Genomic DNA, 25,444 nt, shown 5'->3' with positions numbered 1-25,444 from the left:
TTCATTCTTCATCTGATACTTAACATAAAGCACACCTAATGTAAATTTGAGAGTGGATCTCCCTCGCTCTTGCTACTGGCTACTTAACAATCATAATGTATATCTTAAAATACTTGCCTACAAGTGGCGTGGTCTCCCTCTGTGAATTTGTGTGAGACATAGGTAACCGACTGGCTGCTTCTGCCTGAGTTCATAGCTTGGCACAGTTAGATTGTGAAACTTTTGTAACACTTTTTTTTCTATGACATCATTTTAATGTACTTGGCTTGTTTTGTGTGTGTGTTGTGTTTGTTTTTTTTTTTTTTTTTTTTTTAAACTGATGGTTTTTAGACCACATAGGTCCTTAGGGTCATTATGGGTATTTATGGGGGCTCTATGGAGCCCGTTTATATCAATTCAATGTGGTGCTTTTTTTAAAAGGTGCAAGTGCTTCTTTGGTGCAGCAGAATGCATTTTTGGTCCCATGGACTTCATTGGAAGCACATGAAATCTGCATGTATATGCATTTTTGGCAAGGTTTTGTGTTTGACCAGTCTCTGCAACATGACGTATGATAAGGCAACAAAAAACTAAATGGAAAAATACCTGGTTATGCATCAGCACTAGTGTAAACCTAGGTTTAGATCTGAAATATTAAACAATCTAATGATCAAGTACACAGCATCAATCAAAACATTCCAGTTTCTTTATATAAGAACATTATTATTTAAAGGGTCAGTGTATTGTCCTTCAAACTAGGAAGCAGAAGTTTTCCTAGTATCAGTGAAAATATACATGGCCACATTTGGTTCTTGGTGATCATGCCCCATTGTTGGTTTAATAGAGAGGAACAATGCCCCATTATTGTTGTCAGTAGTTAAAATGGTGCCCAATCATTGGTGCCAGATGGCAGTACAGTGTGTCGTATCAGTAGAAGGAAACATGCCCCTATGACCAGATAGAGGCAAGCAAAGGGCCTGTGGCTCTCGAGCCGCAGTTTGGAGACCACTGGATTAGATCATTCTTCCACAGAATTCTTCTCCTAAAGAAATGAAATTCAATTATTTTCATTAGTTATAAAGTGCTCAGTTCTTTGTCACACATTTGAAATGAAAAGCATCATTTTGCTGATATTCGGAAGAGTATTTTATGCTGACGGTATTGTGACTTTTTTCAGCAGCAAAGTCATATTGATGGACAGGATAATTATGTGTCCAGTATAATTAAGAACTGATCTATATTGCCCCTGTCAGGGTGGAGTAATTGATTGCATGACACAAAGTAAAGCACCGATTTACTGCAGAGAGTTATCCATTAGAAGTCAGTCATTGGTGCAGAAAGGACGTTTCACTGAACGTCCAGAAAAATAACTCCAGGCTAAAAAAAATCAGTAAAAGCATATGTTGGACTAAGATGTGGCACCAAGACCATATACAGTATATATTCAACTAACATCTAACCTTACTGGATTCTGTCTTGCTGAGTAGCAGCTGCAGAAAATATAGTTATTCTTTGTAAGCCTCAGTCTGCACACTACTCTCTTCTGTCTACAGACAATGTGCCAGTCATGGCTCTCATACAGGGCTGGTCTTTCACATATTGATCTTGGACAGCTTCGTTATTGGCTTTTACATGCTAAGGGCACTAATTGGCCCTTTGAGATATTGATACTAACAGTTCAGTTTATGTCTCACAGATGTTTTCTCTGATGTCCAGCAGCTTTTAGGTCTAATGTTCAGGGTTGGCCTAATCCTGCAATTTAATGGAAGGCGCTATGAGATCTCTGCTGTCAGATGGGATAGCTGGTCTGCCAGCTTGAGCTACCACTTCTAATTCATCTGCTTCCTTTGTGAAAGGTTTTAGACAAAGGGCAGCTTATGTGAGTGTTGGGGAACAGAAGGCCATTGGAGTCCTGTATTTCTTCACAGCCATCATTCAAAACAATTGTACAATTATACACATGCTCTTTGTGCTCCGCTTCTACGTGAAATTTAAAATGACATTACCTTTCAAAAAGTTAATGTGAAAAGGTTCTAAGTAATGCTTTGACTATATCTATTTCTTTTTTGATCTTTTGTAAGTGAGTGCTAATGGCTGTACTGTAAAACGCATTCAGAATGTAATTGTATGGCCAGGAGCATTTGTCAGAAATGGAAGCATCCTTGACCCATCAACAGTAATCTTGCTGAATAAGGAAAAGCGTAAAGATTTCAATGGACACTACCGGTCTGTTAATCCTTCAGAAATGGTCAGACCAACAAAGGTCTCTCTTGCACAATGCAAAGATAAATATACACAAATCAGTATTGTCAAAACAACCAACGTTTGGCCAACATTGGTGCAAATTTCCAATGGCAGGCATCTGTCTAGAGCAGGGGTGTCTAAACTTTTTTTTCAAAAAAGGGCCAAATTTCATAAAGTGACCATTTTGTCTGACATTCTTTGAACCATTAAAATTCGGTCTAAATGTGTTCGTCCGAGCACTAATACACTTCCCAACAAGAATTCTCTTGCCTTTAGGGCTGTGTGCGGTGATAAGCTCGAGTTTGTTATTTGGATATACCGTATTTATCAGTGTATAACATGCACCTTCACTTTAAGATGGAAGTTTCAGGAAAAAATCTTAAATTTTAAATAAAGAACTGTGAAACAAAATAAGGGTCAGTGCCCATCAATGCTGCCTAATCAGTGCCCATTAATTGCTGCCTAATTAGTGCCCATCTGCAGCACCCCTGTTGCCTTCAGTGCAGCCTGATTCATGCACATCTGCAGCCTTGGAGAAGACAGGGAGGAGGCAGGACAAGCGCCAACAGATTACATACAGGAGAAACTCCTGATTTCTCAGTGGCCTCTTTAATACAAAGTTCCACCTCCTATGATGGACAGAACAGTCGTCCAATGGCAGCGCAGGAGATAGGATCTCCTTTTACAGAGGCCGCGGTGTAAACCGGAAATTCTCCTTTATGTACGGCTCTAGTCTCCTCCAAGGCAGCCAGCATATATACCTTTTGTGGCCCCTGGCGCTCTGGTATTCGTTGGGGGGCCACAAAAGATATACATGTCCAAATTACCAGGCGGGCCGTTCTAAACCGTAACACGGGCCGGACTTTGGACATGCCTGGTCGAGAGCTATTATGAGGATTGGATATTTTTTGCTGATACTTGTATCATTAGATAAAATCGGATTACATTAGATCAGTGATTCTCAAACTGTGTTGCTAGCATTTTGACATCTTGAACATATTGAAAAATTAAATGGTAAATGTTGTAAAAGTAAAAAAAATATAATATATCTATCTATATATATATCATTGGTTCCTTTCGTAAAGCTCTAAGTGTATAATAATAATAATAGACCGTTCCATTCCAACTTTGATGCTTATAAATTAAGTTTGTTCATTGTTTAGCGATGGAGGGATACGTAATGAAGTCTCTAAAAAAAACTGTTAGGGCCAGTTCACACCAGATGCAGTTCCGTGTGCTTTTTTTCTGCACAAAATGCATGCACAGTGTTTTCTATGTATTTCAATGGCTCTAGTTGGCTTTAGTTCACACCATGCAGTCAGTTTTCGGTCAGTTTCTGCACCGGAAACTGACTGCATGGTGTCAATTAGAGCAAACTAGAGTAATTGGAATACATGGAAAACACTGTGCATGCATTTTTAGTGCAGAAAAAATGCACACAAAACAGGTGTGAACTGGCCCTTTAATGAAAAGCAAGGAAGCAAGTGAAATTAAAACTAAATATATATGTAAAAATAAATAAGTTCTTCACCAAAAATTGTTAAAGGAGTTGTAAATAAAAAAAAAAAAAATTATGCTGAAATGACTCTTTACAGGGTATAGAGACATAATAGTTAACTGATTCCTTTTAAAAACTATTAAAACTAGATAAAAATCAATCTAATGTACCTGTAGTTTCTAGTTTCGTTTTTGCATGTTTCCTGCCTCTCTGCTGTACAGAGCCACAGAGCCAATACAGGGCAGTGATGGTTTGGAAAACGAAACTGATTGGTGCTGAGGGGTTTTAGACACGCAGTAATCGCACCTCCTTGAAGTTAGTGACCACAGAGAGAAAGCTCCCAGTACTGTGGTTATCAGGAAACCGACAACCAGGAAGTGTGGAGATCAGAGAAGAATTACAGCAACTTGAGAGCAAAAACGAACATTGAGGACATGAAAACAGCACTGCATTAAGGTAAAGGAAGCCATTAAGATAAAAAAAAAATTCCTTTACAAACCCTTTAAAACTTTTCAGGTGTGGCGTGAAATTTTTTAGATCTCTTTGGTGCACAGCAAAGACAAAGTTTGAGAAACTGGATTAGATGCAAGGCTTGTAAATGTGATGCTGATACCAGTACCTGAGGTTTTACCAAGATGCAGACCTAATATGATTTACAAGTAAACAGATTGACTTCAGTGGACAATTTTGACTTCCATTGAGCCGCCTTTGCCTAAATAGGATTATTATTGTTAATTTTGGCCTTTTATGTGCCAGGTTTATTTTTAGAAAGACATTTCCACTCTTTAATCGATCATGACAACGTATTTGACACTATCTTAAATAATGTGCACACACAAGTACTGAATCCACTAAAGAATGTTAGACCATATAATGATCATATGCTTAATAATAAACTGCCTACTATTTGGGATATTTATTGAGATCCATGTGAGGCGTCGGTACAAATCTCATGAAAATGTGCTGATATACATGGTTTGCTACCCTGTTTCCCTGAAAATAAGCCCTACCCCGAAAATAAGACCTAGCGTTATTTTCAGGGATGGATGCAATATAAGCCCTACGCCGAAAATAAGCCCTAGTTAAAGTCGTTGTAAAAACATGTAATCCATTTTGTAAAAAGATTATATAATGAGCAGTGTGTCTCCTTTTTGTAACTTTATTTTGGAAAATACCTCACTTACAGTGCCGCTGGGTGCTCATGCAACCGGCCAGAGATCTTCTCCTCTCCCACGTCAGCGGCCCCTTCCTCTGCAGTGCTCAAAAGTGGGGAAGAAGAGCTACGGCGGGTCACTGTGCTGGCTATCATGCTTTAAAGGATCAGGATATGTTTTTTTATTTTTGGGGTTACAACCACTTTAAGATCGTCATGATGACATGACTGTATTTGAATAAATGTCGATTATTGTACATTCCATAAATAAATAAGACATCCCCTGAAAATAAGCCCTAGTCTGATTTTTGTAACCAAAATTAATATAAGACCCGGTCTTATTTTCGGGGAAACACGGTAATATTTGTATGCCACCATAAATTCGTTAAGAAGCTATAGTATCTGCCCGGCCTCATGCACACTACTGTTTGTTCAGCACCTGTTCTAAACTCCAGAAATGTTGGTAGGTTAACTGTCTTCTTTTGCATATGGGCCCTAGTGTATGCATGTGAGATAAGGACTTTTTGCCTAGATTCCTTGCGGGCAGGGACTGATGTACAGTATGTAAAGCGCTGTGTAAATTCGCACTATAATAAATACCTGTAATAAATCAATGTACGTAATTTATTGCCAAATCTTGTAATGTGTTAAGTCAGTCTTTAACAAATCATACCCAGCACACACAAGTGGCAGTGCTAAGAGTCAATTGCTCATTTTTATTGCATGTTTATTACTGTTTGACAAGAGTGGTGCTTTAACATTTTTCATTTATTGTGTTTACTTATTTTATAGCCATTATTTTTTCTAGGTTTCAGTTTTAATTTGTTTAGGGAGTATTATGACACTCTGGTGGGCAGATTTATTATAACAGAATGGAAAGTTTCAATTTAGCTTTGGTCTTCCTTAAGCCAGTTTTAAAAATCATCCCCATAGGTCTGATTTCTGCTGCTTGTTTTGAGTAATAATTGTTCATTTCCATGCATGTCCCAATGCCAATGTTTCCAGAAGAGCCAGTGTGTATGTATAGATAGAGATCATCTGGTTACAGATATAGATCATCTGGTTACAGATAGAGATATATATCTGTAACCAGATGATCTCTATCTGTAACCAGATGATCTCTATCTCTATCTCTATCATTCTGTAACCAGATGATCTTTATAATATAGCGGCAAAATAGCCCTGCAACCAGAACTTTACTTAAAACAGCATCAACAGTACATTTAGTAACCATTTGTTTCTCCTGCAAAAGTAATATTTTGATTACAATGCACATGTACTATTAAGCCCCTATGTGTGAGTGTCCGTAAACCTGGGGCATGCTAATTCTAACTTCTGCTTGTAAAGTCAAGTTTTGGCTCATCACCTCCCGCTACCACTTGTCAGCGCAGGTATGGTCAGGAATGGTCCTGTAATGAGCCATGGGACAGCATGTACTGCGTTAGCAGGCACTGGTATTTGTATTTTAGCGCAAAGGTATGTGTAGGCAAATATTAGCACCTGCATTTTATTGATTGTAGCGGTTTAATATGTTGTAGGAGTCAGCAAAGTGGATGTAAACCCGAATTTTTTTTTTTTTGCTGTCACAATGTAGAGTATAAGATTTCCTATCATCTGCATTATTCACTGTGCTATCCGCCAATATCGGCAATTAAATATCATCTTTTATACTGAAACAATTTAATGTACTCTTTGCCCCCGCTGCCTAAAAGCCCTACTGGGGAACCTTTCTCTTTCATGTAACTTTCCGGCAAGCAGCTCTTTCGTCTCTTCTACATGTGTCTTTTCCATATCTCTCTACATATAACTCTTCTACCTCAGATATCATTGATTGGAGGCTCTTGACAGGTGCCAGATACCTGTCTTTCTGAAAACCTGATGTCTTCAATCATAAAACCAAATGGCTTTTGTTTTGTTTAAATCATTCTTTTGTTTTTAGCCTCTTCTCATATCTTACCATATCATATTTTTTTTTTTTCACAGGAGTATTTTTACCCAAGATATTTAGGTAAGTTCCCTGGTAGTTAACTTTTTGATTATCTTTTTTACATTGATGGTATTTTTAAATGTACAGTTAAAATCTAATTCCAGGCAAATAAAACCATCCTCTATTTAATCTTTCCATGTATTCAGAAATCATTATATACACATTTGAAATAAGAATCTGAGTTTTTATATTGGCTTCCCATATGACTTAGGCCCCTTTCACACTGGGGAGGGAGGCGCGGTGGCGGTATAGCACTGCTAAAAATGGTGCTATACTGTCGGATTTGCCGCAGGTTTCGGCCCCTAGCGGTGCGGTATTAACCCCTGCTAGCGGCCGATAAAGGGTTAATACCGCCCGCAGAGGCACATTGCGGGCGGTATTACCGCGATATCTATCCCATTGTTTTAAATGGGAAGGAGCAGTATACATACCGCTCCAAAGATGCTGCTTGCAGGAGATTTTTTTCTCTCCTGCCAGCGCATCGCCTCAGTGTGAAAGCCCTCCAGCTTTCACATTGAGGTTGCTGGGCAGGAGTTTTTCAGGCGGTATAGCAGCGCTATTTTTAGCGCTGTACCGCCTGAAAAACTCAGTGTGAAAGGGGTCTAAGGCTGAAAGAGCAAGTGCCAAGTGTGTGACTGGTTACGTTGCTTAGAGATGTCCGTTTTTCAATTATATCTCTTAGACAAATATTTTTTTTTTTTTTTTTTTAGGTTTTTATTGCTGTTCATGTCCCCATTGGAGAGAGGGGGAAATGTAAGAGTTGAATCTAGATCATGAGGTGGGGATACATCTTCCTACCTGTTCTAGGGACAACTATCTAACTGGAAAATACTCTCACATTGGCAGATTTCCTCTAACTTTACGTTGCATCTATAGGACAGGAGGGGAATAGAAATGTCTCCAATGGTACACAGAATGCCAAAAAAAACTAATGGAAGTTTCAAAGCATCTTTACTTCTAAACTAAAAACAAAACGCTGTAAGTTTGCTTCAGAAGGGAGGAATATATTGATCCATTTATCGGTATGCCATTGCTCTTTTTTTCTAATAAGCAGACCTAGAAGCTGGGAAGTGAACAAGCTGCATCAATAATAGAATGGTCATGAACCTGGATGCCTTAGAAATTACTTTTCCATCTCCACATTTAGCTCAGCCCATCCATTCACCAATAAAGCAATTTTGGGAACTCAGACCAAAACACTGTCCTTGCCTTGAACAGGCCTGACATAAAAGGTGATGAAGTACAGTATTGTGCAAATGTTTTAGGCAGGTGTGAAAAAAATGCGCATTAACAATGTGTTCAGAAATGGAAGTTCTACTAGTTTATTTTTATCAATTAACAAAATAGTAAGTCATTGAACAGAAGATCTTCTGTGGCTATAGACTGCCTCAAATCCTTCTGTCTTTTCAAGTAATGACTTGATGTTGTTGAGATCAGGGCTCTGTGGGGGCACTTCCAGAACTCCTTGTTCTTCTTTACACTAAAGATAGTTCTTAATGACATTGGCTGTATGTTTTGAAGTCATTGTCCTGCTGCAGAATACGTTTAGGGCCAATCACACGCCTCCCTGATGGAGCCACAAACTTGCATGGAACCTTCACCATGCTTCACTGTTGCCTGCAGACACTCATTATTGTGCTGCTTTCCAGCCCCTCGGCAAATAAACTGCTTCCTGCTACAACCAGATGAAAGTTGAAATTTAGACTCCTCAGTCCAGAGCACCTTTTTCATTTTTCTGCACCGTCGTTTAGACTTGTTTCCACATCGGAGGTTTTGTTTTTTTGGCTGCAATTCTTCCATGAAGACCACTTCTGGCCAGACTTATCCAGACAGTAGATGGGTATACCTGGGTCCCACTGGTTTCTGCCAGTTCTGTGCTGATGACACTGATGGATACCTTCCAAATGTTGAAGGGAAGTAAGAATGATGTGTCTTTCTCCTGCTGTATTAAGTTTCCTTAGCCCACTACTACATCTACGGTTTTCAATGTTGCCTGATCAGTGGTGTCCCTAATGCTGCGAAATACAGGTATCCATCGTGCCATACCATCAGGAAGGCATATGGTTAGCCCCACATTTTATTCTGCAGCAGGACAATATCATAAAGAACAAGAGATCCTGGAAGTACTACAGCACCATCAAGTCTAGCTGGGATTACATGAAGAGACTGAAGGATTTGAGGCAGCCTACATTCACAAATCTGTGGTTAGTTCCCCAAGATGTTCAGAGTTCCTTCAAAAACTGTGTGCATGTGTATCTAGAAGAATTAATGCTGGTTTGAAGCCAGAAGGTAGTCACCAAATATTGATTTGATTTCAATTTTTCTTCTGTTCATTCTTTGCATATTGTAAATTGGCAAAAAGTATTATTTTTGAAAGCATTCTTTCTTTACATAATTTCTTCACACCTGCCTAAAAGCTTTTGCACAGTTACGATATATCTGCCATCTTCCTGTGGAGAACGACCAGAATGGAGTTCTAGAAAGCACATTCAAAGGATTAGTTACCCCTTACGTCCACAGTAGAAACTTTAGCAAACTATTGTGCTTCTGAGATTAGGTTGCAGCAGAAGATGTATGCAGGGACCTGCATGCTCCTCCGATGGGGAAAAAAAAATGAGACTTAATGATTCCTAGCAAAAAGCAGACTCAACAAGCACATGGCTTGGCCCAATAAGACATACTATATTAATGCTAAAAAGATAATTTCCTAAAATATGGCTGTAGTGAAATCGGAACACTTTATTTGCTCCATATAGAGGAGCCATTTTCATTTACTGGGAGATGTTATTGTCGCGTGAGTAAAATTGGCAACAATCTTCTAAAACGTATATAAACGGTTTTGGAATCAGCCGAAATAATCCAAGCATTAGTTTGTGTCCTTCAGGTCTCTTATCTCTGGTATGAACAAAGGGGGGAACTAATGCACAAATCAACCTAACCACGGGCAACTATGCTAAAATAAGATAAATAAAAAACTAATAAGCAGCGGCCACAACTAATAGTGTTCTCACACTGAAGACAGATATAATAAAAGGGTGGGTGTAATGACGCTTGCAGGTGACTAGACTAAATAATAAAATAACAATTCCTGTTAAGGAAATAATCCTCTAGAGAACAAAGAAATAAATCCAATGACTAAAGGTCAATCCGCCACCTGATGTGGGTCTAAATGTGTTCCACTCTGGGTAAGTCCAAGAATACCATCCAACATTAAGAATCAATGTGGAGGGTGTTAGGAGTGGTGAATAATAAGTCCCTAATGACAATTGAACAAATGTGCCGAGATTCTGCACAATGTTAAAATAAACATATGATCACCATGCGATAATAAATAATCAATCAAACTGGCATGTAATAATAATGCAATCAAAATAAGTAAAGTCCAGAAAGTGCTTCATCCATTAAAGTGCAATATTGATAATAAAAAGATGTCCCAAAATAGGGATAATGTTATAAAAACTAGAACGCAAAAATAACTAAGTGACATGCACAAATGGGCATGAAAATAATAGTGCAGTGAAAAATAAATGATGATAATAATAATAATAATGTCCCAAATGATCCACCAGCGGGATCAAAAGAAATCCAGTGTGATGATTAAATGTGTCACAGTGCACAAAAATGAATTGAAAATTGGTCCCAAAAATCAATTTTAAATAAAATATAAGTTATTCAGTGAAAAAAAGTGCTCCAAAGAAATCCATAAATCCAGAACTTCAGTGCTTGTTACTGAACGTGCATGCGTGCTTGTATAAGCCACCGTCAAGCTTCCCACAGTGTCTGGCAAATAGGTGTTCCAGCCCCTTACCTCAATGAGGCTTGTAATGAAGCCTTATACAATACTCTCACAGCCAGCTTGCTGTTGATCCACTCCCATAGCACCACGGCTCAATCGGGGAAGAACGATGTCTCTCAAATAGAACACAAAGGAAGGGGAGCCTCCATAGTGTAAAATCATTAAGCATTTATTTAAAACAACAAGTAGGCACTCACATAACAAGTAACGAACAGTCGGCGTGTGTAATCCTGTGTCTCCGCTCTGCGGCCGCGAGCGGATGACGTCACCAGCAGCTCTCCACGTCCTCACGCGTATCGCAACAGCCCAACGTTGCTTAATCATAGGATCCTATGATTAAGCAACGTTGGGCTCTCCACGTCCTCACGCGTATCGCAACAGCCCAACGTTGCTTAATCATAGGATCCTATGATTAAGCAACGTTGGGCTGTTGCGATACGCGTGAGGACGTGGAGAGCTGCTGGTGACGTCATCCGCTCGCGGCCGCAGAGCGGAGACACAGGATTACACACGCCGACTGTTCGTTACTTGTTATGTGAGTGCCTACTTGTTGTTTTAAATAAATGCTTAATGATTTTACACTATGGAGGCTCCCCTTCCTTTGTGTTCTATTTGAGAGACATCGTTCTTCCCCGATTGAGCCGTGGTGCTATGGGAGTGGATCAACAGCAAGCTGGCTGTGAGAGTATTGTATAAGGCTTCATTACAAGCCTCATTGAGGTAAGGGGCTGGAACACCTATTTGCCAGACACTGTGGGAAGCTTGACGGTGGCTTATACAAGCACGCATGCACGTTCAGTAACAAGCACTGAAGTTCTGGATTTATGGATTTCTTTGGAGCACTTTTTTTCACTGAATAACTTATATTTGATTTAAAATAGATTTTTGGGACCAATTTTCAATTAATTTTTGTGCACTGTGACACGTTTTATCATCACACTGGATTTCTTTTGATCCTGCTGGTGGATCATTTGGGACATTATTATTATTATTATCATTTATTTTTCACTGCACTATTATTTTCATGCCCATTTGTGCATGTCACTTAGTTATTTTTGCGTTCTAGTTTTTATAACATTATCCCTATTTTGGGACATCTTTTTATTATCAATATTGCACTATGCACTTTCTGGACTTTACTTATTTTGATTGCATTATTATTACATGCCAGTTTGATTGATTATTTATTATCGCATGGTGATCATATGTTTATTTTAACATTGTGCAGAATCTCGGCACATTTGTTCAATTGTCATTAGGGACTTATTATTCACCACTCCTAACACCCTCCACATTTTTTCTTAATGTTGGATGGTATTCTTGGACTTACCCAGAGTGGAACACATTTAGACCCACATCAGGTGGCGGATTGACCTTTAGTCATTGGATTTATCTCTGGTATGCAATTCTTTCTTCAACACCCCCTGACCCTTAAAAGCTACTTTTTTCCCAAAGACGATTTCTGTATTTCATCTATCAAGGCTTTATATGGACAATGTGACAATAGAATGTGTGTTTGTATACAAAGTGTTATCTTATTGGCTGTTTAGATTATAGTTGGAGGAATTAGTCATTTGTAAAAGTCCGTATTTAAAATACTATAGCTGCTGAGTTTTAAGAAACCGACATTTACGAGTCCAGTGCTGTCTTCACCCGGGCCAGTTCTTCACTGGTCTTCGAATCCTGGGCACCGCCACCTTGGCTGAAGTCGACTGTGACTTCCTGCTGCTTAACAACTCGTTCCCCACTGCGCATGTGTGAGATTGTGCTACAAATTCAGACTGGTCTCCTGGGACATGTGATGTTTCCTAGGAGGTTGTGGGCAGAGGTGTTCAAACTTTCATAATTCTTGCTTGGGGCAAGAATTGCGAACATGGGAGCAAGTGCCTGTAAGAAGAAAACCACTTTCAAATCTGTTAGAGGGGAGAGGCGAGTTGTTTTTTCACTTTTAAGTGAAGGTCCACTTTAACTGATTGGATCAGTGCAGATTGTAAATATGCAGGTTACTAATCTTTTACATAGTCAATACACAAAATATGCCTATATGTGATCATAAATTTTAATTCTGCAATTTAGCGTGATCATCAAGTATCAATTTTTGCCTAGATCACCATGTTGAAGTAAAAAAAACAATAACTTTTAACTAAATGGATTACTTTCCAATTGACATATTTTCTTGTATACACATTTATTATTGGACACATTATCTCTGACAGCATTGCAGTGCCTAGTGTTGTAGTTTCCCTTGTTTAATAAAACTTGCTCCAACATGGTTATTAAAGTTGAACTTTAATGAACTTTATGAATTATATTTATTGCATACTTGCATTGATCTAGCATGGCATGTAAGTATGCATCTCTCATACCTGAGGGGCTCCTGGGGAAGCTGAAAATCACTGTTCTTCCGGGTCCTACCAAGGTTCTGTGCGAGTGTTTTCCCCTCTGGGCACTGACCACAGGGGTTCACTTGCTTGACACTGCAACCAATCGTAAAATACCCTTGTATTTTCTTCAATGAATACAAGGTATTCTTTGGATGAGGAGGGGAGATGACATCACATTTTTTATTTTGTCATTAAGCCCAGTTCCTCACATATTTTTGATCATGTTATATTCAGCTCTAGCTATTTTTCTTTTAAGTATTGAGTAGAGTAGGGAGGGTTTTGAACTGCTATCAGATTTTTTTTTTTTATTGTTGTCTTTGACTAGGCAGGTTCCTCCACTCAACTCTGTCTCACTATGAAAGAACAAATGGGTAAATGGGGCAAAATGGTCAAGGATAGCAAAAAAGTATTTCTTAGAATTTCTAGCCTTTCCCTGCGAAAAATATCACTGTATCTGTCCTCTTTGGAGATTTTTGCCATTGTTTCCTGCTCTACTTACCTTTTGCCCCAGAGACAGAAAATGATAGAAAATCTGCCCAATGGAGATGCAGCAAAAAAACAGATAGCGGTTCTGCTCTTCCTATTCAAAAACAAAATTGTATTGAAATAGGTTATTTGACATCAGAATGTTTTTTAAAATTGCAGCTAATATTGTTAACTTTAATGCATATCCTCTCTCCTCTAGAATGCATTCGTAGGTACTGGCTTCCAGAAAGAAAAGACCCTGGTCTCTCTACCTGCATACATAGTAAGTAGTCCTTGTGACCTTTCTTTACAACTTTATTTAACACAATAAGTGTTATCTGATATCCTTTTTTTATATATTTTTGGATGTGGAATTGTCATGTTTTCACATTACAAATATATTGCAGCATTATACAAATGTTCCACCAGTATTTTTCTCTGGCGTTTTTGGCTAGCTTATCTGTTCTTCACAAAACAATGACATACTCGTGTTATAGTGTGAAACGGAAGCAGCTCCAATGAGCACAGTGTTTATAACTGAGAGCTGGCAAGTGACTAGCACTTTATTCATAATTTATATAACAAGTAAGGCCTCACTTGTGTGAGATATTTTGTTGATATTGGAATCGGCTTGGTATTGCAGTTGTAAAAGCTCAATCAGCAAATATCTGAAATTCCGTACTGAATAACCAGTTCCTTCCTCTTTTTCCCGAAACTCACTACACAGCTGCAAGATAAGGCCTTCCAATCTGCACTTGCTGACTGCACATGACTGAACCTTACATGGGGCCAGCTTTTCACTAGTTGATACAGATTGAATTTTAGCTGACTTGAAATAAATGGATACTGACTTCTGCTGCATTCAGTAAATGAAAAACAATTCCCAAACACTGATTCATATCAACGTTCATCAAACCTTATGAGCAGTAGTTCTGTGTTTCATATGGCCTGTCCAGAAGTGCTGTATTCAGGTATACTGTTCATTGGTCTTCACAATATCATAAACTGAAAGTTGTGCTGCAGCTGCACTGATCACTGACAAAATTCAAACAGTATATAATGTGAAACCTTACAGGATCTTAAATGCAAAATGAGCAGACAGAAGTTGGCTATATAATTGCAGGAAGCCAGAATAGTTTCAGTATGTTAAATGGTTATTCCACCTAAAAGTGATATTTTAGTTTAATGTTGAGCCCAAACACTTTTGCATGTTCATGTGTTAAAGAATCTAAGATAAATTGAAAATATAACAGAGAAAGTAGTACCTGCTTTTTCTCTGTAATGGCCGTAGCTAGTGTTAAGACCTAGTATATTAGAAAAATGCTCTTGGGAGCAGAGGCGGCTCTAGGCTTTGTAAGGCCTTAGGCAAAACCTAGACATGAGGCCCCGCTATGCAGCAGGCCTTCCCAGATTGAGATCCTTGTGCAGTGGATGGGAAGGGTGACGTGCGCGGTAGCAACATCACTCCTTATTGGCTGGTGGTCAGAATTCCAGGAGTCTTGGCTTGCGTGTGAGGTGAGTGTGACAAGGCTCTTAACGTTGCCTGTGCACAGCAGCGTTAAGATGTCCTGTCACCTCTAAAATAAAGTGCTGCAAATCCGATGTTCGGCATGCTTAAGTGAGACAGGGCTCTTAACGCTGCCTGGGCACAGCAGTGTTAAGGTTCCCTGATCCTCAAAACTGGGTTAATGTGTGAAGCGCTACCCCTGAAGGAGCCCCTTGGTAATTTTGGGTTCCTTGCTCTGCGCCTCCACTCCAAGGGCACCCTCAGCCCCTCTGACACACCTGGTTGATTCACTACAGACACACGTAGCCACACCAGTACCTTTCACCTTACTGTAGGATCTAGGCAATAAACGAGTACACACCTGCTTAGTGCTGAACACTATTTGACTATAATTAAGAACTTGCAGAAATGACAAAGTGCAGCTCACTAAGCAGAGTAGAACTGCCCTCAGGTAATAAAGGTAAACAAATATATCTATATAAGCAGCTCTAGATCAATAGCAGAAAAATCAATATGAGAATAGGTAAATGAATATTTAGCAACACAACTGTACTCTAAACGTGTCTGAAGGATTAGCAGTTTTCTAGTGGTTTTCGAGTGCACTCGAAGAACTGAGAGAAGGTGGGTTCCCCTTTAAATGGCAACAACAAACTGGGCCCTGCACAAGGATTTTTGTTTACTTATCGCCGGTCCAGGAAGTGACGTCATACATGACACTTCCCGGTCCGTGTACAGGGGAGAGGCTGGGTGGACGAAAATCTGCCACTGCCCTTCCCAAATGGCCCCCGAAGTCGCACTGCATTGCGTTTTGAAATTGTGCAAGTTCAGCTGAACTTGCATGATTTGTAACCTGCCGCAATGTGAACCTGGGCTAAATCTTTTATCTCTAATCATTGGTGCATGTTGTAGCTGTGAATATGACCTGTAGGCAGTATTGGGGCCAAAGAATAACAGGGTGGGCAGTTCCTAAGGATGGCAGTAGATAATGGCCCACTGGCCCTCTCACCAGATCTAGGGATACAGCAACAACTATTCCTCTGATCAGGAGTTGGCTCACTCTGGGTTGCCCTTGGTGACTCTGCTGTTCTGCTACCTCCCACTGACAGAAGGAGGGAGGGGGAATGGGCAGGAAATGGAGAGACCTCCAGTCTTTTAGCAGCGGTTCGAGCAGGGTGGTGAAGGAGGTCTCCTTCTTGGACCTGCTCCTGTCATTTGCCGGAAGGAAGAGCCATTGGAAAGGGTATTCACGGAACCCGCTACATACATTAGGCAAATTAGGCAACCGTGAGGCCCTTGTGAGTGCGAAGCCTAAGGCAACCACCTAATTTGCCTAATTAAAGCGCCACTACTGCTTGGGAGTCCTTTGAGAAATCTAAAATAATGCCTCAAAGTTTAGCATCTATTAGGCCGCTTTTCACACTGAGGCTATTTTTAGCAGCGCTTTACTGTCATTTTTGAGGCGCTATTCGGCCACTAGTGGGGCGCTTTTAACCCACGCCGAAAAAGGGTTAAAACCACCCACAAAGCTCCGCTTTGCCATTGATTCTGTGGTGCTGCCCATTTGTATAAACCGCTCCTACAGCACCTCAAAGATGCGGCTAGCAGGACTTTTTTTTACCGTCCTGCCAGCGTACCGCTCCAATTTTTTTTTCTTTAACATTAAACATATTGATGTTTCCTCTTTTTGAATGTAGAAATCCTTCTCAACGCCTTAGGCTCCATTCACTCTTATTTGACTTGTCATACAACTTTGAACAACAAAGTTGCACGAAACGTCTTTCCCTATGTTTTTCAATGATAACCATTCATATACTGTATGTGCAACTTAAAGTTGCAGAAACTTCAAAGTAGTTTATGCACTACTTTGGTCCGACTTTCATGCAAGTTGAGGGCCGTAGACTTCAATGTTAACCCTCAAAAGTTGCATGAAAGTCCTACCTTAATGTTATACAATGCAACAGTTGTCTATTATAACTGGTCAAAGTCCTATCCTCCTGTATAATAATAATAATAATAATAATAATCAAGTTGCACTCCAAAGTCATACAAGTGTGAATGGAGCCATAATGCAGCCAAAATAAAGAACAGAAAAATGAACACAACATAACTTCAGTAGGATGTGCCGATGCCTATTCTGTTGGGTGTCCCATATTTCCTCCATTGCTCATGAACACCCAGCACCTATTCATAGCCTGCTTCAATTTTGGTGCTTCCATTTTAACCTGATTTCATTGACTCACTTTTAATATGCCTAAATTTCACCTGGCCTAGTTCCCAGACACTGATTATGACCTTTGTTCCTCTGTTGTAAAACCGTTTGTAAATGGCATAAACCCTATGATGCTGCTTTACAAAACCCGTTTTGTTAATGGGTGTTCAATGCATTATGTGGCACACTTCCTTGCCCCTGTCGGTCACCTGTATGGCTATATATATTTTTTTTGTGGCTTTGGTGCAAATTAAGGAAAGATCAGTAACCACTCATTTTACTTTCCTATCTTCATGCATTCTATGCATTAGATTAAAAAGCATTCTTTGTGCAGCAGCCTCCCCAGCACCCTAAATGCTTACCTGAGCCCCATCTCTGTCCAGCAATGTCCATGAGTCCCCCTCGGCCATCCTCCTGATTGGCTGAGACAAGGCAGCGGTGCCATTGGCTCCCAAGGCTGTCAATCAAAGTTGGTCATCTCCTGCAATATCACCCACCGTCATACCCACCATTTCTTTCCTCTTCTTTGGCATTGCTTTAGATTTGTTTGTTATAATTGTGTAATGCTATAACTGTGTTCTGGAATGGGTTAAGAGAGTTCATACAGATGTTGGTACTTTTACAATAATACCAACAAAAAACACTGTATTAAGAAGTTCTAGTTTCCTAAACATTTTAAGCTAGCTTAGAAGGAAGTGGTGTGTGTGTGTGTGTGTGTGTGTGTGTATTCTGTAGTTTTCGAAAGTGCAGTATCTATTTCATTTTAGAGGAAGGAAGGTGGGATGAGTATTTTTTTAGTTTTTTATATTTAGTCCTGAATATAATAAAGAAACCAAGTACAAAAACAGATTCCTGTTACGGTTAAATAAGGACTTCCTTAAAAAAAAATTTAAGCAGATATGTAGTGCCACCATTCAGTATACATATTAAAATTAAATGGGTTATGCAGTTTCTTTTTACTATATAATGTTCATGTCCAGCAGCTGTCTCATTTGAGTGCTTTCACTTCTTTTAAAATGACTATGGGTAAAACAAAACTTGTCGGTGTTTTTTTTTTGTTTTTTATCCTCTTCTTAAAGGGGTTGTAAAGGAAAACATATATATATTTTTTTTTCATAATCAGCATCTTTTACCTGCAGACATTCCTCTTTTCACTTCCTCATTGTTTGTTTTTGCTCAGAAGTTGCTCTATTTCTTCTTTGTTCTGTTCACTTCCTGCTTGTCTGATTTTACTGACCACTGTGAAGGGAGGCTTTACTGCGGTGGTCAGGAACGTGCTCGCCCCCTCCTGGGAACTACGTCTGTGTGGCAGGACGCTCTCTACATGTTAGAGACTTCAAGGAGGTATGAATTACTGGGCGTGCCGCAATGCATACTGGGAAATGTAGTTCTTGCATGAACGAGCGCCGCAAACCAGGAAGTGAATGAGAGAAAATAAACTAGAACGCCGGAGGTGATATAGATGAAGGAATTTAATAGGTATTTACTTGTTTTTTTAACAGAATCATTACACTATTCTGTCTGTCTACCTTACAGACATAAATTTTAGGCAAAATAATGTTTTTTTTCTTTACAACTCCTTTAAAATAACATGTACTATTACACTGATTACAGACAAATACCTTTCGCTCCCCCAGCTACATTATAGGGCTTATATTTGATTCCGTCCTTTTCATTTTAAACTCAGTTGCCTACTACCTTCGGTTTCCAAAAGATTCACACATTCGTCCACAGCTTGGTTGAAATGTTTCTGCCATTCTTCATCATATCCTTGCTTGAAACCCTCCTATGAGATCTACCAGTGAACAGCCTGGCATTACTCTAGCCAATTCTGTATGCTGTTGGACTCAAACTCATGCGTTTCATTTTTCTCTGTCCCTCTCCCATTGGACTGTGCATTACACAGAGAATACCATTTTAAACAACATTTGTTTCCAGTCTGACTTCAACATACATTTATTTTCTAATGTTCAGATATACTCAAATTGTAGCCTTCTCTCTTCAAATAACATTCCTCTCTACTTCCCCCAGTTTACCGCCTTACACACTCCCTTTTCCAAAGTTTCTGCGTGCTTTACCTTATCTCTGATTTTCCCTATTATGTTACATTCATACATTGAAAGCAATGGGAGTCTGCCGATTTCCCACAGCTAATTTCAGCCACTTGCAAGTAATCAATATGCAGCAATCAAAACCCTAATTCCAAAAAAGTTGAGACACTGTAAAATCTACATAAAAACAGGATGCAATAATTTGTAAATCTCATAAACCCATACATTATTTTACAATAGAAAATAGAAAGCATCTGAAATGTTAAAAGTGGTTGATAACCCACTTAATGTTACTAGGGATGCCACTTTTTTAACACCAATACTTTACCTCAGGTACTCGTCGATACCAATTATTAATACCTATCGTGTAGGTAGGAGGGTGGTTTGGTGGGGGGTTGTTAGGAAGTTGGGAGAGGTTAGGGTAATGGCAGGGTGGGAAGTAGAGGAGTAAGTGAGGGCAGCCTGTATCCCCCCTCATCCAGCCTGTGTCCCCCCCCCCTCATCCAGCCTGTGTCCCCCCCCCCTCATCCAGCCTGTGTCTCCCCCCCCTCATCCAGCCTGTGTCTCCCCCCCCCTCATCCAGCCTGTGTCCCCCCCCCTCATCCAGCCTGTGTCCCCCCCCCTCATCCAGCCTGTGTCCCCCCCCCTCATCCAGCCTGTGTCCCCCCCCCCTCATCCAGCCTGTGTCCCCCCCCCTCATCCAGCCTGTGTCCCCCCCCCTCATCCAGCCTGTGTCCCCCCCCCTCATCCAGCCTGTGGCCCCCCCCCTCATCCAGCCTGTGTCCCCCCCCCTCATCCAGCCTGTGTCCCCCCCCCCTCATCCAGCCTGTGTCCCCCCCCCCTCATCCAGCCTGTGTCCCCCCCCCCTCATCCAGCCTGTGTCCCCCCCCCTCATCCAGCCTGTGTCCCCCCCCCTCATCCAGCCTGTGTCCCCCCCCCTCATCCCGCCTGTGTCCCCCCCCCTCATCCAGCCTGTGTCCCCCCCCCCCCTCATCCAGCCTGTGTCCCCCCCCCCCTCATCCAGCCTGTGTCCCCCCCCCCCCCTCATCCAGCCTGTGTCCCCCCCCCCCCTCATCCAGCCTGTGTCATCCCCCTCATCCAGCCTGTGTCGCGTGTCACCCTGCATTCAGGGTGTGTCTCGCCGATGCAGGTTGCTGCTGTCCCCTTCTCCCAACCAGCCTGTGTCTCGCCGTGTCCCGCTTGCGTCCAGATCCAGCCTGTGTCTTTAAAATCCAGCCAGTCACTCGGCATGTAAGGGGGTTAATTCACCACAGTTGTGTTTCGGCTGCAGCAGCTCTGTGCTCGGCTTCACGCAGGATACCAATACTGCTACATGGGCCACCATGCCCGTGCCCCGGCTGGCTTGACTTCCTAGCCCTACAGAAGGTGTCCCGCCCCAACTGACGTCACTTCTGACTTCAGAGCATTTTCGCGAGTACCGATACTGGTGCAAATGCATAGTATCGGTGCATCCCTAGTTGTTACTACAACACCCTCCGTTATAATAAATGATGTGCCCCACTGTATGTGTTTTTTCGAAAAAATCCACCGATAAGTACCTTATTTTATAGCGCCGATTGGTGGTCATGTGACTGGCCACCTCTCTCCTCTCCAGGTCTGACAGCAAAGTGGGCAGAGCCAAGAAGCCCCTGCTGATGTTGGCTTCCCAGGAGGAGAGAAACGGCCTGGTCATGTGACCGCCGAGCGGCACAATGAAATAAGGTATTGGCAGATTTTTTACAAAAATGCATAGAGTGGGGGCACAGCATTTATTATAACAGAGGGGATTGTAGTTATAACAAGAAGTTATGATACCAGCAAGAAGGGGGAAGGGGTGGGCACTGGTACAAGCTGACAGACAGGGAGGGGAGGGGGGAAGAGGACACAGGAGCACAGAGGAAAGCAGAGAGCAGGGCTGCGGATGACGGAAGCATGTTAACTGACCATGGTGTCAGGGTTTAAAAGCCATGATATACTGTGGTCAGTTTACAGAGGGGAGGGTAGAAACTTGCAGGATCAACCAGGTATTTCAGGTGATACAGAGGTCCAAATGACACAGCATAAGCACTGTGCTGTATAACCTGCTTTAAGGGAACAGGATCCATTTTTTATTTTTTTTTGGTTAATAAACACTTTAACCAATTTAAGAGCAAACCTATTCTGACACGTCTAACATATATGTAAAAATCAGCATTTTGTTGCTAGAAATTGACTTGGAACCCCCAAACATAAAATATACTTTTTTTAAGCAGAAGGCCATCTTGAAACAAAACATATAACAAAGAAGACAGGACTGTTGAGCAGCCTATATCAGGCAAGAACGGGACAACATTCCTCTCCCAAAACTCAGCAACTGGGTTTCTAATGCCGCGTACACACAATCATTTTTCGGCATGAAAAAAACGTTTTTCGTCATGTAGAAAAAACGTTGTTTTTTCCAACTTCATCATTAAAACGACGTTGCCCACACACGATTGTTTTTAAAAAACGCTCTAGCAAAGCGTGGTGGCATACAACACGTACGACGGCACTATAAAGGGGAAGTTCCATGCGGATGACTCCACCCTTGGGGCTGCTTTAGCTGATTTCCTGTTAGTAAAAGACGATTCACACTTTTCTGTCTGTTACAGCGTGATGAACGTGCTTACTCCATTACAAATGGTAGTTTTACCAGAACGAGCGCTCCCGTCTCATAACTTGCTTCTGAGCATGTGTGGATTTTTAACGTCGTTTAAGCCCACACACGATCATTTTTTACAACCCGAAAATCGACATTGTTTAAAACGTTGTTAAAAAATGCAGCATGTTCGGAAAAAAAAAATTGTCGTTTTTCAGAACCCGAAAAATGATGTGAAGCCCACACACGATCATTTTAAATGACATTTTTTTAAAACCTCTCTTTTTTCATGCCGAAAAATGATTGTGTGTACGTACGTGGCATGAGATTTGCAAATCATTGCGTATGTTTTTTTTTAATGTAGATTTTGCACAGCAACCCAACTTTTTGGGGGTTGTGCCTTATCAGCCCTGGATGTGGACAGTCTGCGTAGATATTATATGTGAGTGGCTGTAATTAGATGCAGGAGCCGTCAGCCTCCCATTGCTTTCAATGGTGCTGTCTCCCGCAGCTAATCACCAGGATCCCCCACTGAGTTTCTCACATCTACACACTGTTGGGCAGAAATGCAGGTGTGACCGTTACCATATTCACTGGAAGTCTTTCAAAGGCGTCTTTTAATCTTTATCTTCACGCAAGCAAATATTTTTATTGGGCTCTGCTTAACAAGTGGTGTTTTCTCTCATGTGTGTGTGTGTGTATGTATTCTCATGCCTTTTTGTTTCTACACCTTATCCCTCTAGACCAGTGTTTCTCAATTCCAGTCCTCAGGCCCCCCCAACAGGTCAGGTTTTCAGGATTTCCATTATTTTGCACAGGTGATTTGATCAGTTTCACTGCCTTAGTAATCACCACAGCCTTTTCATCTGAGGGAAATCCTGAAAACCTGACCTGTTGGGGGGGCCTGAGGACTGGAATTGAGAAACACTGCTCTAGACAGTAAGCTTGTACAGGCAGGACTCCCTCTCCCATTGTATGTTATTGATGTAAACATTTAGTGATGTTTTTTAGTTGTAGATTTGAATTCTCTGTATTACTCACCTCTGACTATATTAGTCAGAACTAGCAATAGTAAGTGTTGGGCTAGAGAGCAAGTTTTTACTTTAAAATGCTTCTGCATGCTCTGTTATGTCCACACGCTCCTGAATAGTCTATTACAATGGCTGCATTACAAACAGTTAACTGCTTCCCAGCAGTGAAAGCATTTCTGGCTCTTTGCCCAGTCGATTGTTCAAGAAGTATAATGATAAAAAGGTGATCAGTGTGTTTTATGTGTGCACGTGTGTATGTAATGTGTGTGTGTGTGTGTGTAATAAATATATCTTGCTATATTCCAGCAAAAGACGGTGTTTACAGGAATCTCTGGGTGGCTTCAGGTTTTGGAACCCTTACAATATATCTATGCTGAAATCCACTGTTAACATTTTCGCAATATCTTTGCAGCTAATCTTGTTGGTTTATACAGCCTGATTACTTGACTTTGATACAAACTCAGCCAGACTTTGGCTTTATATATCTGACAGTGACATGCAGACGGCACTTCTAACATGTTGCTGGGGGGGATTGTAAACATCCCCTGTAGGGGGCCTGAAGCACAGTATCGGTCATTTCTCTGCCTGCATTTGCTTTACGTGGAGAAGAGGTTACACTTTTAACTATAATTATGTCCTTGGGCATAGCTAAAAAACACAAACTGGTTCTGTAAGATAATTTCTTACTCTCTGGTACCATGCTGTCATTTGTAGAAACGTTATTGTGTTCATTGGCAAGCACCAGACTTTTCTTTGTCAGGTCTAGGGACTGAATTTAAGATCATTATGATTATTATTATACCGGACATACTCTACACTCACCCGTCACTTTATTAGGTACACCTATTCAATTACTTGTTAAAATAAAAATGACTAATCCGCCAATCACATGGCAGCAACTCAATGCATTTAGGCATCTAGATTTGATGAAGTTCAAATTGAGCATCAGAATGGGGAAGAAAGGGGATTTAAATTACTTTGAATGTGATACGGGCTTGTCTAAATATTTCAAAAACTGCTGATCTACTGGGATTTTCACACACAAACAGATCTAGGGTTTACAGAGAATGGTCTTAAAAAGAGAAAATATTCAGTGATGAAAATGCCTTATTGATTTTAGAGGAGAATGGGCAGACTGGTTTAAGATGATAGAAAGGCAACAGTAACTCAAATAACCGCTTGATGCAACCAAGGTATGCAGAATACCATCTATGAATGCACAACACATCGAACCTTGAAGCAGATGAACTATAGCCGCAGAAGACCACACCGGGTGGCACTAAAACAGGAAACTTGGGCTACAATTCGTACAGCCTCACCAAAATTGGACATTAGAAGATTGGAAAAACGTTGCCTGGTCTGAGTCTTGATTTCATCTGAAACATTCAGATTGTAGATTGAATTTGGCATAAACCACATGAAAGCATGGATCCATCCTGCCCTGTATCAACAGTTCAGGCTGGTAGTGGTGTAATGTTGTGGGGGATATCTTCTTGGCACACTTTGGGACCCTTGGTACCAACTGAGCATTATTTTTACGGCCTACCTAAATATTATTGCTGACCATGTCCATCCTTTTTATGACTACAGTGTATCCATCTTGTTGGCTACTTTCAGCAGTATAATGTCCAATGTCACAAAGCTCAAATCATCTCAAACTGGTTTCTTAAACATATCAATGAGTTCACTGTACTCCAATGTCCTCCACAGTCACCAGATCTCAATCCAATAGAGCACCTTGGGGATTTGGTGGAATGGGAGATTTGCATTATGGTTGTGCTGCCAACCAATCTGCAGCAACTGTGTGATGCGATCATGTCAATATGGACCAAAATCTCTGAGGAATGTTTCCAGCACAAGTTTACACAGGCATTCCATGAAATCACAGCAAAATTACATGACTTTCAAGTTGTGGCAGTGAGAAAGGGTCATTAATGGATTTCAGGCGAGACCCACCCAGATCTTCAATTTAGGTCTTTGTATTGTAATGAAAATATAATGTATGAAATACCCATAGATCATTGCTTTTTGGGGTATGTTGGGACTACCTTTTTCGTTATTACTTGCGTTTTGATTCAGTTTTATTTTATGCTATGATGTCGCTGTCCAGCTATGTGGTACATGGGTATTCCTTTCCAAGAGAAGTATACAGTTGTCAGCTGCTATTTTTTATAGTGGAGTTCATAGTAGTATTTTTGGGAATGCTATTTATAGATTGTGTTTATTGTTGATAAAGTGTCGCCCACCCACTGCAATTGCAGAAGCTATTGGTGAGATACAGGGATGAATTTGAAACCATCGCTATATAAAATTCTTTCTTACAACATATATGTACTGAGCTGTAAAAAAAATTAGTAGGCAAGCTGTTAAGACACCAACTTTAAAGTGTAGTTCCACTTCAGAAGTTTTAATTTGAAAAAAAAAACGACTTATGTACACAGCATACCCAAAAATGTTTTATTTTTTTATTTTTAAGTTGTTTCTTTTGGAGCAGGCCTTTGGGTGGACTGCAAGCTGCTCTGT

General features: G+C 40.7%; 1 protein-coding gene across 2 annotated transcripts in view; it reads left to right on the top strand.

Annotated features, from left to right (window-relative positions):
* Positions 1–25,444, top strand: part of GAS6 (growth arrest specific 6) — a 92,342-nt gene that overhangs the window by 21,221 nt on the left and 45,677 nt on the right. For both annotated transcript variants that reach the window (XM_040336370.1, XM_040336369.1), the window contains exons 3-4: positions 6,858–6,882; positions 13,727–13,789. In XM_040336370.1, the coding sequence (XP_040192304.1) occupies positions 6,858–6,882; positions 13,727–13,789 (88 nt within the window). The remainder of the gene's footprint in view (positions 1–6,857; positions 6,883–13,726; positions 13,790–25,444) is intronic.

The sequence above is a fragment of the Rana temporaria genome, chromosome 2 (genome assembly GCF_905171775.1).
Source record: "Rana temporaria chromosome 2, aRanTem1.1, whole genome shotgun sequence".
Lineage (NCBI taxonomy): Eukaryota > Metazoa > Chordata > Amphibia > Anura > Ranidae > Rana > Rana temporaria.
Note: the sequence above shows the minus strand (reverse complement) of the source record. Positions and strands in the feature narration are given on the sequence as shown.